The sequence below is a fragment of the Myotis lucifugus genome, unplaced genomic scaffold, assembly GCF_000147115.1.
Source record: "Myotis lucifugus unplaced genomic scaffold, Myoluc2.0 scaffold_246, whole genome shotgun sequence".
Classification (NCBI taxonomy): Eukaryota; Metazoa; Chordata; class Mammalia; order Chiroptera; family Vespertilionidae; genus Myotis; species Myotis lucifugus.
In genome coordinates this window covers 839,973-856,236 of record NW_005871294.1, presented here as the reverse complement: position 1 = coordinate 856,236, position 16,264 = coordinate 839,973, and the positions used below count along the sequence as shown (strand labels likewise).

The 16,264-nt window shown below is 39.0% G+C and overlaps 1 protein-coding gene across 9 annotated transcripts in view; it reads left to right on the top strand.

Annotated features, from left to right (window-relative positions):
- Nucleotides 1–16,264, top strand: part of UBAP1 (ubiquitin associated protein 1) — a 38,608-nt gene that overhangs the window by 14,982 nt on the left and 7,362 nt on the right. For 5 of the 9 annotated variants that reach the window (XM_006098761.3, XM_014464348.2, XM_014464347.2 and 2 more), the window contains exons 3-4: nucleotides 10,225–10,349; nucleotides 15,120–16,052. In XM_006098761.3, the coding sequence (XP_006098823.1) occupies nucleotides 10,225–10,349; nucleotides 15,120–16,052 (1,058 nt within the window). The remainder of the gene's footprint in view (nucleotides 1–10,224; nucleotides 10,350–15,119; nucleotides 16,053–16,264) is intronic. The other 4 variants (XM_014464349.2, XM_023762419.1, XM_023762417.1 and 1 more) reach the window with 1 other exon arrangement.

The following is a 16,264-nucleotide window of genomic DNA, read 5'->3' as shown; positions in this document are numbered from 1 at the left end:
GGCGGCTTGTACTAGCTGCCGGTGCCAGCTCTGCTTGCACCCACTGCCGGCACTGCCGCTCTCACCCATTGCTGGCACCCGGCGCCGACCCCGATCGCTCCGCTCCATCAGTGGGTTTGAGTGGTGGCTGCTGGCCCCAATTGCCCCTCAGGGCTTCTCCACCTCCTCCGGCTCCCGAGGGGAGATCGGGGCAGCAGCTGCCACTCGCATTACTGACGGTGCCAGCCCTTCTTGCACCCACTGCTGGCGCCAGCCCCAATAGCTCTGCACCTTCAGCAGGTGCGAGTGGGGTCGGCGCCATCAGCGTGTGGGAGTTGTGGCAGCGGGAGTGGGGTTTACTGCAGATGGGGGGGGCCAGGGGGGGAGACATAGCGGGAGGGCTGGGCAGGGGCATGGAGGATAGGCCAAGACCCGCCCCTGTGCCTACTGCAGCCTTGTGGTCCACAGTTCCTTTCAATGTGCATGAATTCATGCACTGGGCCCGTAGTATATAAATAAAATATTTTTGTGCAGCTGTAGAGTGTATTTGTGTTTTAAGCTAAGTGTTATTACAAAAGAGTTGAAAAGTTAAAAAAATTGCAAAGTTTATAAAGTTAAAAAGTTACAGTAAAACTAAGGTAAATTTATTGAAGAAAGAAAATTTTTTAAATGAATTGTCTAAATGTACAGTGTTTACAAATTCTACAGTAATATCCTAGGCCTTTACATTCCCTCACCACTCACTCACTGACTTAGAGCAATTTTCAGTCCTGCAAGCGTCGTTCATGATTAGTGCCCTACACAGGTGTATCGTTTTCTATCTTTTATATCATATTTTTATTGTACTTTTTCTACATTTAGATAAACAAATACTTACCATTGTGCTATAGTGGCCTACAGTATTCAGTGCATTAACATGCTGTACATATTGGTTTGTAGCCTAGGAGCAATAAGGCTATACCATATAGTCTATATGTGTAGTGGGCTGTAGTACCTAGGTTTGTGTGAGTGCATTTTATGATGTTTTTACAGTGATGAAACCACCTACCAAAGCTTCAGAATGTATCTCTGTTGTTAAGTGACCCATGATTGTACTTAAATGATAAGAGAGGCAGATCTGAAGTTGCTTCTGCCTCCCTTTTTTAGGAAAAAAGAGAGGACAGAGCCAAGGACTGAGAGCAAACACCCTGTGAGAGGAAATAGCAAAAATTAAAAATTTAAACTAAGAGTCTTATTTAAAAAGAAAAGCTTTCTATCTTTAACCTTAGGGAACTCCTTTTTTGATTGGAGTGAAAATAAGTTGGACCCCAGGTTATGTGTTTCCGTTAAACCATTTAGAGAGACTATAATCTGAGGTTGTCTAATCAATAAAGGCTTTTTAGGAACTTACTCTATCTCTTACATTCCTAACCAGAGTTTTATTGTTGAATGAAACATTCTACCTGAGTAAAATTTGAGAAAAAATTTTCTTTCTCTCTTTGGCTTCTTCTGCTTTAATACTCTGAGCTCCTACTTGAGTTTCAGTGACTTTGGTTGGGTTTTTAGATTAAGAATCTTATTTTTAGATATCATGTAGTTTAAGAAATAGAAATTAAAGGTAATAGTTGGAGAATAATAGGCAATCTTTTTTTTAAATAAATATATTTTATTGATTTTTTACAGAGAGGAAGGGAGAGGGATAGAGAGTTAGAAACATTGATGAGAGAGAAACATGGATCAGCTGCCTCCTGCACACCCCCTACTAGGGATGTGCCCGAAACCAAGGTAAATGCCCTTGACTAGAATCGAAAACTATTTTCTCCATCTCTCAGGAAGCTAAATAGATTTTCCTCACTGTTTTCTTTGTGAATGTGATCCATTTTAATTCTTCTTTTACATAGACTTGCTTTCTTGGCCTACTTGTGTAGAATGCATGGTAAAAAATGGGAACCCCAGTTATGTTGTGTCTTGATACTTGATCTTTTCAGTTTTAGTGGCTAGCATCATATAGCTAGACTTGTATCTTTTGGTCAAGAGAGTATCTGATAAAAATTTAGAGTATTCCCCCTAAATTAGATATTCCGTCCATTGAGGGGTCAGTGTGAGAGAGAGAGAGAGAGTGTGTGTGTGTGTGTGTGTGTGTGTGTGTGTGTGTGTGTGTAAGTAAATGTAAATCTTCTAGGGCTTTTGGGGTGTGGACAAGGAGGTAACTGCTTCATGAAAATGCCTTTTTTCTATTTACATATTTGGGCTGATCAGCTCTTGTGCTGCGCTTATGACTCATATTTGATTTACCTTCTTTCCAATCAAGGTTGAACTTATTCCACTGTCATTAATAACCATATACCGTATTCTTAAATAGCACAATGAGAAATATAAACAGTTACTTTTCAAAGACCTTTAAAATACTGTCCTTATGTACATTGCAAACCCTTGGCTTAGTTTAAATCAGGCCTTTCTTGGATTCTAGTGCTTTAAAATGTCAATCCTCTTTAATATTTTGTTTTGTTAATACTCATCCGAGGATATTTTTCCATTGATTTTTAGAGAGAGTGGAAGGGATGGGGAGAGACAGAGAGAGAAGCATCAATGTGAGAGAGACACGTTGATTGGTTGCCTCCTGCATGTGCCCCAATGGGGGCTGGGATCCAGGGTTGATTCGGGTCAACCTAGGTATTTGACCCGAATCAACTCCCACCCTTCAGTCTGAGGGCAGACACTACCCACTGACCCAAACCAGCTAGGGCAATCCTCTTTAATTTTTATCTCATTAACTACTTGTTTCATCTGAAAAAAGTTATTTTCCAGAAGTGACTTAAGAGATTCTAAAAAATATTTCAACAAAGTACTTTTTTAATATCTGAAAAAAGTACCTTGAGATTCTAATTTAGGAAAACATGTTTCTATAATTGGACTTAATAAAAGTAAACTTCCTCTTTCAAAAGCTGTCCAATTTATGACCATTTAGCTCACCTCTAAAGAGGTGCATTTTGCTCTTGGTTTAATTTCTGCTAAGATATTGAAATACTTTTTCTGATTAGTAATAAAAAAGGGATTTTACATTATAGAAAAAGGTTTTAAATGTTCATTTGTTAATGCTTTATAGTGTTAATGTAGAGAAGTTGACCATCATTTAATTGTTCTCCTATATGTTAATATGCTGCCACCCTTTTTTCAAGATTTTCTCTTTATTTTTTGTTTTCAACATTTTGCCTATTATGTACCTTGGTGTGATTTCTATGTATTTATTTTGCTTAGAGTTAGCTAAACTTCTGGGATCTTTGGGTTGATTTTTTTTTTATCACTTTTGGAAAATTTGCAGCCATTATCTCTTATCACATTCCTTCTGCCCCATTATCTTTTTCTTAACCTTTTGAAACTCTAATTACATATGCATTAGGCTGTTTGATAATGTTCCAGAGATCTCTTAAGGTTGTTTCATTTTTTTTCTCTCTTTATGTTTCTATTCAGTTAAAAATTTTTTTAAAAATCCTTACCCGGGGATATGTTTTTATTGCTTTTTAGAGAGGAAGGGAGAAGGAGAGAAAGAGAAAAACACTGATTGGTTGCCTCCTGAACATGCTCCTACTAGGGATCGAACCTGCAACCTAGCTATGTGTCCTGACTAGGGAACGTGCCCCTACTAGACAGTAGAACCCACAACCTTTTGGTGTATGGAACACGCTCCAATCAGCTGGCCAGGCACCATTCAGTTAAAAAAATTTTTTTTGACCTAAGTTCTCTGATTCTTTCCTCTGATGATTATTATCATCTGATTAGTGAATAGCCTGGCATATGAACTATCAAAATTTTCTTTTCTGATACTGCATTTTTTTCATTTCTAGCATTTCCAGTTGTCTCTTTATATTTCCATCTCTGTTGAAATTCCCCTTCTGCTCACACATGTTTACCTTTTCCATTAGATCCTTTAACATATTTATTAGTTATTTTAAAACTCTAATAATTCCAATTTCTTAGCCATCCCTGGATTTGAGCCTGGTTCCTTTCTTGATGGATCATGTTTTCTTGCTTCTTTGTGTGTCTTATTTTTTACTGAATGCCTTATAGTGTATATTAGAAAGCTCATTTTGCAGGTTATCTGGCTTGTTTTTGTTAGGGTATGAGTAACATTTCCTTCCTACTTTACATTCTCTGAGCAGATCTGTGTGCGTGTGCGTGCGTGCGTGCGTGCGTGCGTGAGAGAGAGAGAGAGAGAGAAAGAGAGAGAGAGAGACACTCTTATCTATCTATCTATCTATCTATCTATCTATCATCTATCTATCAGATTTTGCAAGTGTTACTCGATTTAGCCTTTAAGGTAGTGATATCCAATCATGAAATTGAAATTTTCCACACAATTTTAAGTTTGATCTGTTCTGTTCTTCTTTTTCAAAACCTGTTTGGATGAATTTGAATTAACAGTAAAACCGGAATTAAGCATAATCCATTTGTTTCCTTCTATTAGGAATTTCTCTTCCACATGGAATTGTAGCCTTTTTTTCAGAAACAAATAGGTCACAAGATCATAAGCATATTAGCAATTTAGAAAGAAAGAGAACAGAATGAAGCCTTCCCAAAATTTATAATGAGTCATTACACATGCAGCCCAGTCTCTTCCACCATGATATAATGCAAAGTGATGTGCAGAACCTGACTTCAAGGACTGCCATAGCCTCAGTTATCAGAGATATACTTTCGTTTTCTAAATTGAACATAGGAAAATGGGCTTGGATGTTTTAGAAAGATTTTCAGTAATAAAGACTGAAACTAAAGGTGTTTAGGGTGAGCCAGGAAATAGCCACAATGCTTAATTCTCTGGTCCATGTAGGTTGAGTTTTTATTGAATCTATTTTAAAAAGAAAATGTATTGAGAAAAAAAGAAATTGATAGGTTTAAATAGATATTCTGATGTATTGAAAAAAAAGAATAGTTCCTAAGGCATGGTTATACTAGTATTTGCAAAATATATTCTTTGTAATGCTCACAGAATTGTGATTATTCAAAATGTCCATTATTCAAAAGGTTGTTTTTTGTTGTTGCCATCGCTTTAAATGCCTTTTTGTTCATTTCTATCCCCTCCTCCCAATAATCACACAACGTTCAATCCCTGTTAACAAAGTGGACTAAGGGAAGGTTAGGGGATGTGCTAAATCACCATGGCATTGACGTTAGTGAAATGAAACTGAATTTTATTTTATTTATTTACTTTTTAAAACATGCTTTTATTGATTTCAGAGAGGGAGAGATAATCATTGATTGGCTGCCTCCTCCATGCCCCACACTGGGTATTCTTCACAGGTATCAAGCCTGCAACCTGGGCATGTGCCTTGAGCAGGAGTTGAACCGTAATCTTCTGATTCATAGGTCGATGCGCAAACGCAGACCATGCTGGCCAGGCTGAAACTACTTTTTAAAGTAGATACCTGTAATTGGTGCTAAGTTAGTTGTTTAACGGTGTTCTAGTTGATCTTGTCTGTCCCTAAGCCAGGGCCTAGTTCCATCTATAGAATATTAAGTCATTAGTGTATGTAACACTGTTATAGTTTCCTAACTGAAAGGTAGGCAAGGAAACTGAACACCTTTCTTGAAAGATATTCTCATTCTCAGATATCTTTAGTATTTTTTATAGATTGTCCCCCTCCCCCAAATTTTTCATTACTATAGAATAGAACTGTTTAAGAAAATTTTGTTAGGATTAATGTGGATAGATTTTCTTATACTTGTATATTGTAGAGGCGTGTGTTACTATGGATAGGGTTTTTTTGTAATATGTATCATATTTTAAGCAAAATACTTAATTTTTTGATTGTTAACTTGATTTTATTCTTTCCAGTACTGCTTAGAAAATGTTAATTTCAGCTTTGTTTTCAATTAGGGTACTAGCCAAAGATAGAATATAACTTTCAGGAACATTTGAGCACTCATTTTCATGGAAGACAGATAAAAATGGTTTAAAATTAAAAAGAGCTTTGTTTTTAATCTCGATAGCATAAAGCATTTTATAAGTGGCAGAAGGTTTTAGTGTTGTAATCAGCACTTGGTTTTGTTGGCAAGCTAGGTGATTTTTTTTTCACCTGTTACATTTTTGTGACTTCGTCCAGAATCTTATAAATGTGCTGTGTCTTGCTCTAATAAAACATTTTCATGACTAGCTTTGCCATTTTAGGTAAATAATTTTGAATTTTAATATTAATTGAATGTGAGTTAGTGTGGGGTTGAGAGTTAAATATGAAAGAAGTATAAGACCATGTCTTCTTTCTTTGTTCTTCACTTATTTAGCAAATCTCATCTGCCAGACATTATACTGAACTTGGGGGATGTGGAGATGAGACATTTATCCCTTACTAAGGAACATTTAAATGATCACTTATAGTCTCTGGGGGAAGTATGATCCGCCATAGGGGGCGTGGAGAAGACAGCCGATCAATGATTCTTTCTCATCATTTGATAAATATTATCAATGGAAATGAACTATTAATAACACAGAGGTAAGACCTGAGGTGTTATGAATTAGGTGTTCTGAGATGGAGAAGGAAGGTGTTCTTAAGCTCATTCTTTTTTAAAATATATTTTTATTGGTTTTAGAGAGGAAGGGAGAGGGAGGGAGGGAGGAAGGGAGAGAGAGAGAGAGAGAAAAACATCGATCAGCTGCCTCCTGCACATCTCCTACTGGTGAGAGAGAATCACCGATCGGCATGCCCTTGACCGGAATCGAACCTGGGACCCTTCAGTCCGCAGGCCAACGCTCTATCCACTGAGCCCAAACCGGTTCGGCGAAGGAAGGTGTTCCTTAAGCTCATTCTTTTTTAAAATATATTTTTAATTGGTTTCCGAAGGAAGGGAGAGTTAGGGAGGGGAGGGAGGTAGAGAGAGAGAGAAATAAAGAAAGAAAAACAGCATGGAGGAGGGAGATCCGCCGAATCGGGCGACTTCCTTCACAACTCTTAACTGGGGAACGAGGCCACAACCAGGCATGTGCCTTGACCGGAATCAAGCCGGGACCCTTCAGTCCACAGGCCGACGCTCTATCCACTGAGCCAAACCAGCCAGGGCAAGCTCATTCTTAAAGGACTAAAATTTTTTAATCAAGTAAATAAGGGTGGGAATGTGATAGGTATTGCCAGCTGAGAAAACAGTACTTATAAGGGTATGACCAATTTGGAAATTTTCCTAGTGTTAATAATTATGGTTATGCCCCAGGAAAATTATTAAATTGAATACTTATGGATTTAATTTGCAAGTTGAATGACAATGTTTTGATTCCAGCTAGGGGGAGAGTAGGGGTCTTTTTCCTGATGGAGGGTTTCAGGTGTATCAGACCAATATCTGCAACAAGATTGGAAATGATGACAAGATTACAAATATATCTTGACCTTGCTAGGTCTTTAAATCTATAGAGTTCTTAGAAGGGAAAGAAGTCATCTTCATGGAAGAGGTATATTGTTTTTCATTCTGTCTGTTAGTACTCAAGAAAATACACTAGTGTGAGGCTCAGAAATAAACCTTATTTTAGTAGCTGCTAATATTCCAAAAGCAAAACTCATTTTATTTTACTTATTTTTATATTTTTATTGATTTCAGAGAGGGAGAGGGAGAGAGAGAGAGAGAAATATCAGTGATGAGAATCATTGATTGGCTGCCTCCTGCATGCCCCCTATTGGGGGTCATTGATTGGCTGCCTCCTGCACGGCTCCTACTGGGTATCAAGCCCACAACCTGGGCATATGCCCTTGACCGGAATTGAACCCAGGAACCTTCAGTCCACAGGCCGATGCACTGAGCCATATTGGCTAGGGTCAAAATTCATTTTATCAAGTATGTTTCATTGTCTGTGATGGTCTACCAGTAACTTAGCCACAAACCTGGTCCAGGAAAGAACCCATTGTCCAGTTTAGAGTGTATAGATCAGGGGTAGGGAACCCTTTTTCTGCCAAGTGCCATTTTTATATTTATAACATCATTCATGGGCCATACAGTATTATAAACTTAAATATTAGCCTGCTATATTTGATCAGACATTTCATTAACTCACCCCTAATACCTTGGCAGGGCCAGACCAAATGATTTCGTGGGCCTTGTACAGCCTGTGGGCCAGACATTTCCAACCTCTGGTATAGGTAGAGAGTCATATAAGAAGCACTCTCATTTTGTCTGACTCTATAAATCTCTGATGGTGTCCTGGTCTTTCTGTATTATTCAGCTGTGATAGACAGACAACCTTTATTTATTTATTTAAATACTAGAGGCCCAGTGCACGAAATTTGTGCACTCGGAGGACGGGGGCGGGGATCCCTCAGCCCGGCCTGCGCCCTCTCAAAGTCCGGGAGCCCTTGGGGGATGTCTGACTGACATCCTTAGTTCTGTCTCGGAGGTGGGAAAGGCTCCCGCCACCGCCACTGTGCTCGCCAGCTGTGAGCCCGGTTTTTGGCTGAGCGGCACTCCCCCTGTGGGAGTGTACTGACCACCAGGGGGCAGCTCCTGCGTTGAGCGTCTTTCTGCCTCCTGGTGGTCAGTGTGTGTCATAGTGACTGGTTCTGCCCTTTGGTTGATTTGCATATTACCCTTTTATATTATAGGATTTTTTACTTATTTCAGAGAGGAAGGGAGAGGGAGAGAGAGAAACATCAATGATGAGAAAGAATAATTGATTGGCTGCCTCCTCCAAGCCCCCTACTGGGGATCATGCCTGCACCCTGAGCCAGCAACCTGGGGATGAGTCCTGACTGGGGATTAAACTGTGACCTCCTGGTTCATAGGTTGATGCTCAACCACTGAGCCACACTGGCTGGGTTGGCAGACAACCTTTAGGGAGTTAAAGCCATTTAGTTATGTCTCTTGATAACCCTAATCTGATTCAGATGGTTTTCCTTTTTTTTTTGGTTAATCATCACCTGGGGTTATTTTTTCCATTGATTTTTAGAGAGTGGAAGGGGAAGGGGGAGAGAGAGAGAAAGGGAGAGAAAGGGAGAGAAAGGGAGAAACATCTCAGTGAGAGGGATACATCGATTGGTTGCTTTCCCCCTGTGCCCCAACTGGGGTCGGGCATCTAACCTACAACCCAGATATGTGCCCTTGACCAGGAATCGAACCAGTGACCTGTAGGTATGTGGGTAGACACCCTAACCACTGAGCAACATTGCTCAGGGCTTTCCTTTTTTCATAAGTGCTGTGCTTAAAATATTTACACATCTATCCAGAATGTAGTCTTGAAAACAAAAAAACGAGCAATTCTTTATAGTAATTAAAAAGTGATTCCTACTGAAGTAGAGAAATCCTAATCAAAGAGGTTCTTTTGTGGAGATTCTGTCATCAATTCAACAGTATTTACTAAATGCCCAATATGTGCCAGGCAATGTTGTAGGTTTTGAGACTACATTAGTGTGAGTAAAATCATCTTAAATACTTGCCTACAAGGAGCTTACGTTCCATTGGGCAAGATAGACAATAAGTATAATTATAAAGTGAATTATATAATATGTTAGAAGGGAGTAAGTGCTATGGGGAAAAGATAGATGGTAACATGGGAGTATTGCAGTAAGGGTGGGGTAGTAATTTATTTTTATTTTTATTTTTTAAAATATATTTTGTTGATTTTTTTACAGAGAGGAAAGGAGAGGGATAGAGAGTTAGAAACATCGATGAGAGAGAGACATCAATCAGCTGTCTCCTGCACACTCCCCACCGGGGTTGTGCCCACAACCAAGGTACATGCCCTTGACCAGAATCGAACCTGGGACCCTTGAGTCCGCAGGTCGACGCTCTATCCACTGAGCCAAACCAGTTAGGGCTGGGGTAGTAATTTTAAATAGGGTGGTCAGGGTAAACCTCATTGAGATAGTAATATTTGAGTAAATACTTTAAGGGGGTAATGAAATAAGTCACATGAATATCTGAGGGAAGAACATCCCAGATAGAGAGAGCAGCCCGTGCAGAATTTTTGACTTGCATTTGAACCAGTTATGACTGTGACTTAGTGCAGTGTGAGCTAGGAGGCAACTACTAGGAATTGAAGCGAGAGAGGTTATGAGCATTGAGGAGACCTTTTAGTCCTCTGAGTACTTTGGCTTTTACACTATGTATAATTGAAAATAAACCCTAATAAGATCAAGTAGGATTTTTCTTTAGAGGTCAGGAGAGAAGGTAAGCAGTCAGAGAAGGAACTTCTAGTCTTAGGATAGCATATATTAATGTTGTATCCTAGACATAAGTTTATAGCAAAACAAATAAGATTTTTGCTGATATTTTCTACTTTATTTTTGATTGTAGGGACTTTCAGTTACCTTGATGATGTCCCATTTAAGATAGGAGACAAATTCAAAACACCAGCTAAAGTTGGTCTACCTATTGGCTTCTCCTTGCCTGATTGTTTGCAGGTTGTCAGAGAAGTACAGGTAAGTGGTGATATTTAGTTAAAGTTCAGTGCATTTAAAAATTTAATGAGTAAGAATTGGATGTATAGTGAAATAGAAAAAAAAACCCCATTCTCATATCTCTTATTTGTTTTTCTTATAGCTTTTTATTGCTTGGCTTACATTGTGTCACACACACACACACACACACACACACACACACCTATATATCTATTACAGATCTTTTGTAATGTGTTAGATTATATATCCTGGAATTCTATGCCTTGTCCAAAATAAATCCCCATTGCCTATCTTACTTATTTACTTCTTTTCCTTTTCTTTATTAATATCCTCATTATCTCTCTGTCACTCGAGTTAGATAACATTTTTCTCTCTGTTGTGTCTCCCCATTACTGTCTATCCATGTTCCCTCCAAACTAGGTTACTAGCAATTTGTTGAACATACTGGGTATATAACATGCTTTTTCTCTTGAGCTGTTATCTCCATTTGGGGTATTTTTCTCTTTCTCACCGTACTAAAAGCTGTTGCTCTTCCAGAATTGTGCTGAAATGCCATCTTCTCAAAAGCTTCTTTCTGAACCCTCTCATCTTTAAAGCTCAGTTACATATAAATGTATATATAGAATTCTTGAAAACAGCAAAGAGCCCTATGTTATATGACTTCCTTTCTTCCTTCAGTACACATTTATTGAATGCTTGCTTTTGAGTGGTGCTCTGCTAGGCTGAGGATAGAGAGAAAAGCCTTAATCGCTGTCCTCGAAGAGCTTACAGTTTAGAGAAGGAGTCAGGTGGAAAAACAGTACACTAATTCAAACTTCTTCCTGTGACTTAAGATTTTTCTAAATATACTTTTTTTTCAAAGTTGTTTTGTTTATGGGAGATTAATGAGGCATTAGCATGTCATTCTAAAAAGGATTCTTTGTTGTATCTTTCAGTCTATATGCAGTGAGTAATCATAGTGGGAATATTTCAGTTATGTTTTCAAAAATAACAGCTTTACGAAGATATAATTCACATACCATAGAAATCACCCTTTAAGGTGTGCAAATAAGTGGTTTTTAGTATCTTCAGAGTTGTATAATCATCATTATGATCTAATTTCAGGACATTTTCATCACCCCCAAAAAACTCCAGTGCCCATTAACAGTTACTCCCTATTTTCCCTTGTCCCCAGCCCCTAGCAAAAACAAAATTTACTTTCTGTCTCTATAAATTTGCTTATTCTGGACATATCATATAAATGGAATAATACAACATATAGCCTTTTATAACTGGCTTATTTCACCTAGCATAATGTTTTCAAGGTTTGTCCAAGTTGTATGAATGAAATATTAGTACTTTATTTTTATGGCTGAATAACAGTCCATTGTATCAATAATACCATATTTTGTTCATCAGTTGATACATATTTTAGTAGGTTCCACTTTTTGACTGTTAGGAATAATGCTGCTATGAACATTTGTATACAGGTCAGTTTTCTTGGGTAAATACCTAGGAGTGGAATTGCTGGGCCATATGGTAACTATAACCTTTTGAGGAATTGCCAGACTGTTTTCCAAAGTGGTTGCATTATTTTATCACACTCACACTGCATGAGGGTTTTAATTCCTCCATATCCTTGCCAGCTCTTGTTACATTCTGTCTTTATACACTCTTCTGTAATAGTCTCTTATTGTGGTTTTGATGTACATTTCCCTAATTACTAATGATGTTGAGTATCATATATTTTTGAATACTGAATTGATTGATATTCCTTTTGTGTATGGAGACTATTGGACCAGAAAAGATATAGATTTCCCTTATAATGTTTTACCTTGTTTTGTTTGCAACAACAAATATTTGGTAAACACCTCTCTGTGTAGGATACTATTAGCAATATGATTAAGAAACACCTCCATCTTTTTTTTTATAATTCTTTATTGTTTAAAGTATTACATATGTCTCCTTTTTCCTCCATTGATCTCTCCCCAGCTGTTCCCACCCCCTAGCACATGCCCTCACCCCCCTACTGTCTGTGTCCATGGGTTATGCTTATATGCTTATATAAGTCCTTTGGTTGATCTCTTACCCTACCCCACTCTCGCCTTCCCTCTGAGGTTGGATGGTCTGTTCAATGCTTCTCTGTCTCTGGATCTATTTTTGTTCATTAGTTTATGTTATTCATTATAGTCCACAAAGGAGTGAGATCATGTGATACTTATCTTTCTCCAAATGGCTTATTTTGCTTAGCATAATACTCTCCAGGTCCATCCGTGCTGTTGCAAATGGTAAGAGTTCCTTCTTTTTTACAGCAGTGTAGTATTCCATTGTGTAGATGTACCACAGCGTTTTAATCTACTCATCTGCTGATGGGCACTTAGGCTGTACACCTCCATCTTTTATTCTCATATTATTCACCACTTCGTTGACCCATTCAGAAAACTTGTTTTGAATGCTGTGAATTTTCTGTTTATTGATCAGTGTTCACTATACTCATAGCACCCAGTAGTAACAAAAAGGGAAATCTAGGCTCTGAGCTAGGCTCTGAGCTCTATTCCAGTGTGGGCCAGCTGAAATTTTTTTGTTCTCTAATTGCAGATTAGCATTAAATTTTGCCTGGGGTCTCCATGGGGAATTTGGCTGTGGTATTGGTGCTGGATCCCTCCCAATACAGAGAAGAATCAGACCTAGAACCATAGACAGCTAACTTGAAGCTTCCTATAACTTTGCCTTATTTGCCCTTACATGGTAGTACAAACTCCATTTTTCAGCTGAAAATTCATCAAGGGGAGCCAGTGAAAAAAACATACATAACCCTTGCATCCAGGGTCGAGAAAGCTTTCATTGAATGTGGTGGTAGTGGTAGCCACGGCAGTGGGGGTGGCCCTTAGTGTAAAGGTTTAGAGTGGATTCTGGTGTCACTCAATCATGGACTGGAATTGCCATGAATCATCTTGTATAGATTGCTTAAACTCCCAAGCCTCCATTTCCTCATCTGTAAAATGGGAATAATTACCTTTTAAAGTTATTGTAAGGATTAAACAAAATAATGCACTTATAATGCTTATTCTGGTTTCTAATATTCCATAATTGTTTTACTGTTTATTATAGTACACTCAAACCACACTCTTATTTTTTACTGTAATATTTCTGCTATTTTTTCCTGTATTTTTCTATGTTCCATGTATTCTACATTACTTTAGTAGTTAAAAACCAAAAGCTTGGTAAAGATTTTTATTAAAAAGGAAAGAAATTTCCAATTATTTTTGGGAATAAAACATCGGACACGTGTGTTTACAGGCATCAGGAAGTTGGTTACAGCCTCAGTTTTTGGTGGAGGAAACCACTTGCAAAATTGGATTTCCTCCACAGTTACAAGCAGCAGTCTTTGCCCAAGTGCTGTTTTCTTACTATGCTGTTAGTGATAGAAAGGAAGCACTGCAATCCTCAGGTGTCTTTCTGATGCCCAGCAGCTGGCTCAGGGGTGTAAGTGAACTTGATATGCGCATTTCCAGGCTTCTCTTGTGTAGTTTGAAGCTGAAAGGCTTGGGAATGACCAGAGGTTTCTTCTACTCTTTTCTCTCCTTTCCCCTTCTTTTACTCTTAATGTGTCTCCAACCTTGAACGTGCACACAAGACATTGATTAGCTTTGGTGCTTTAGGATGAACATCAAAGGTTTTTCCTCCTATCCCTGGGTGGATTTCATATAAGAGTGTATTTTTTTCAGGTGTGCAAATGAAATTTTTGTAAATTGAGCTGTATACTTTAAGGTATTGTTAAGGATCCATTAAGTAAATTCTTAGGCAATTTGCTCTGTAAAATCTTAATTTGAATATGTCTAGATTTCTTAATAAGCAGTTTTCCTGCACTTAGAGTACAATCTGTTTGTTATAAGTTGATCGTGGTTTTAAGAAGCATATTTAGTTAGATTGCCTGGGTTCAAATCCAGGCTCTACCACTTAATAGCTTTATTACCTTGGGCAGTGGTACCTACTTTAAAGGGTTGTTGAAAAATCTAGGGTTATTACATAAACTCTGCTTCAAATCATGCATGTACCTTGTAAGTGCTTCTTAAATGTTAGGGACTGTTATTATCCAGCACATGATCTATTAGGGCATTTGTGCTAGATAATAGAGACCTTAAGACCTAAAGCCCAGTTTGCTGCCCATTAGAGGCATGTGATATTGTCGGGGAAGTGTTTGGAGCAAGGCTGAGATCATCTGGCCCGCAGGCCATAAAGGCCTGTGAAATCACTTGGTTGGTCTGGCCTTGCCAAGGTATTAATTAAATGTTTGACCAAATATAGCAGGCTAATTTTTAAGTTGATAATTTTATATGGTCCGCAAATGATGTTACAAATATACAAATGGCCCTGGGCAGAAAAAAGGTTCCCCACTCCTGGTTTAGAGAAAGATTAAAGCTATTGTGGTCACATGTGCTCTGCATCAAATGATAGAGACAGATCTTTGTAAGATTTCAGAGGAAGGAATAGGCCATCAGCAAAGCATCATAGAGCTGATGGCTGAGCTTTGAGCCACCAATGAAGAAATCTAGGAAGGGACATGGCCTGAGGGGAGAGAAGCAAGGGAATGTGACTGTAACATTTGGCCTGGTGCATAGGACTCGAGGTGGTGGGAGCTCTTTTTAGTTAATTTCTAGAAGTAATCCGGGAGCATACTTGGATTAAATCCTATAAGATTAGGAAGCCTTAGTCTTCTTGAGTGTAGATCATCCAATACACCTGAAATGCTGCGTTGGGGAGGGGCAGCCACTTGGGTTCACATCTTCTTTCTCTGATATATCTTTGCAGTATGACTTCTCCTTGGAAAGGAAAACCATTGAGTGGGCTGAAGATATTAAGAAAATCCATGAAGCCCAGCGGGAAGCAGAGCGGAAGGCTGAGGAAGCAGAAGCTAAAGTGAATTCTAAGAGTGGCCCAGAGGGAGATAACAAAATGAGCTTCTCCAAGACTCACAGTACAGCCACAATGCCACCTCCTATTAACCCCATCCTTGCCACCTTACAGCACAACAGCATCCTCACCCCGACTCGGTACAGCAGTACCATGAAACAGAAAGTTCTCAGCCCACCCCACACAAAGGCAGATTTCAATCCTGCTGACTTTGAGTGTGAAGAAGACCCATTTGATAATCTTGAGTTAAAAACTATTGATGAGAAGGAAGAACTGAGAAACATTCTGGTAGGAACCACTGGACCCATTATGGCTCAGTTATTGGATAGTAACTTGCCCAGAGGTGGCTCTGGATCTGTGTTACAGGATGAAGAAGTCCTGGCATCTTTGGAGCGGGCAACACTAGATTTCAAGCCTCTTCATAAACCCAATGGCTTTATAACCTTACCACAGTTGGGCAACTGTGAAAAGATGTCGCTGTCTTCCAAAGTGTCCCTCCCCCCCATTCCTGCAGTAAGCAATATCAAATCCCTGTCCTTCCCCAAACTTGACTCTGATGACAGTAATCAGAAAACAGCCAAGCTGGCAAGCACTTTCCATAGCACATCCTGCCTCCGCAATGGCACGTTCCAGAATTCCCTAAAGCCTTCCACCCAAAGCAGTGCCAGTGAGCTCAGTGGGCATCAGAGTCTTGGGCTTTCAACTTTGAACTTGGACAGTGGCACAGAAGTGCCAGCCCTGACCCCTTCTGATATGATATCCCAGACGCCTTCCCTCTCTGTCTTGTCTGTGTGCACAGAAGAATCGTCACCTCCAAATACAGGTTCCACGGTAAGCCTTTTAAATCCCCCTAAGTTAAAGCTCCAAAGATTTGTAAATTCTGCTTAGCAGTTGCCATCCTCACATTCTTTTTAAGGTTTAGGGCAAGATGGGCATGGCCAGATTGACCTTGCTTATACTATAAGTATATGTAGTTCTGGTTATTTTCCTGAGGACAAGGATTATTAGCTCTCCACCTACTCGAGTTGATGTTGGCTTGTTCC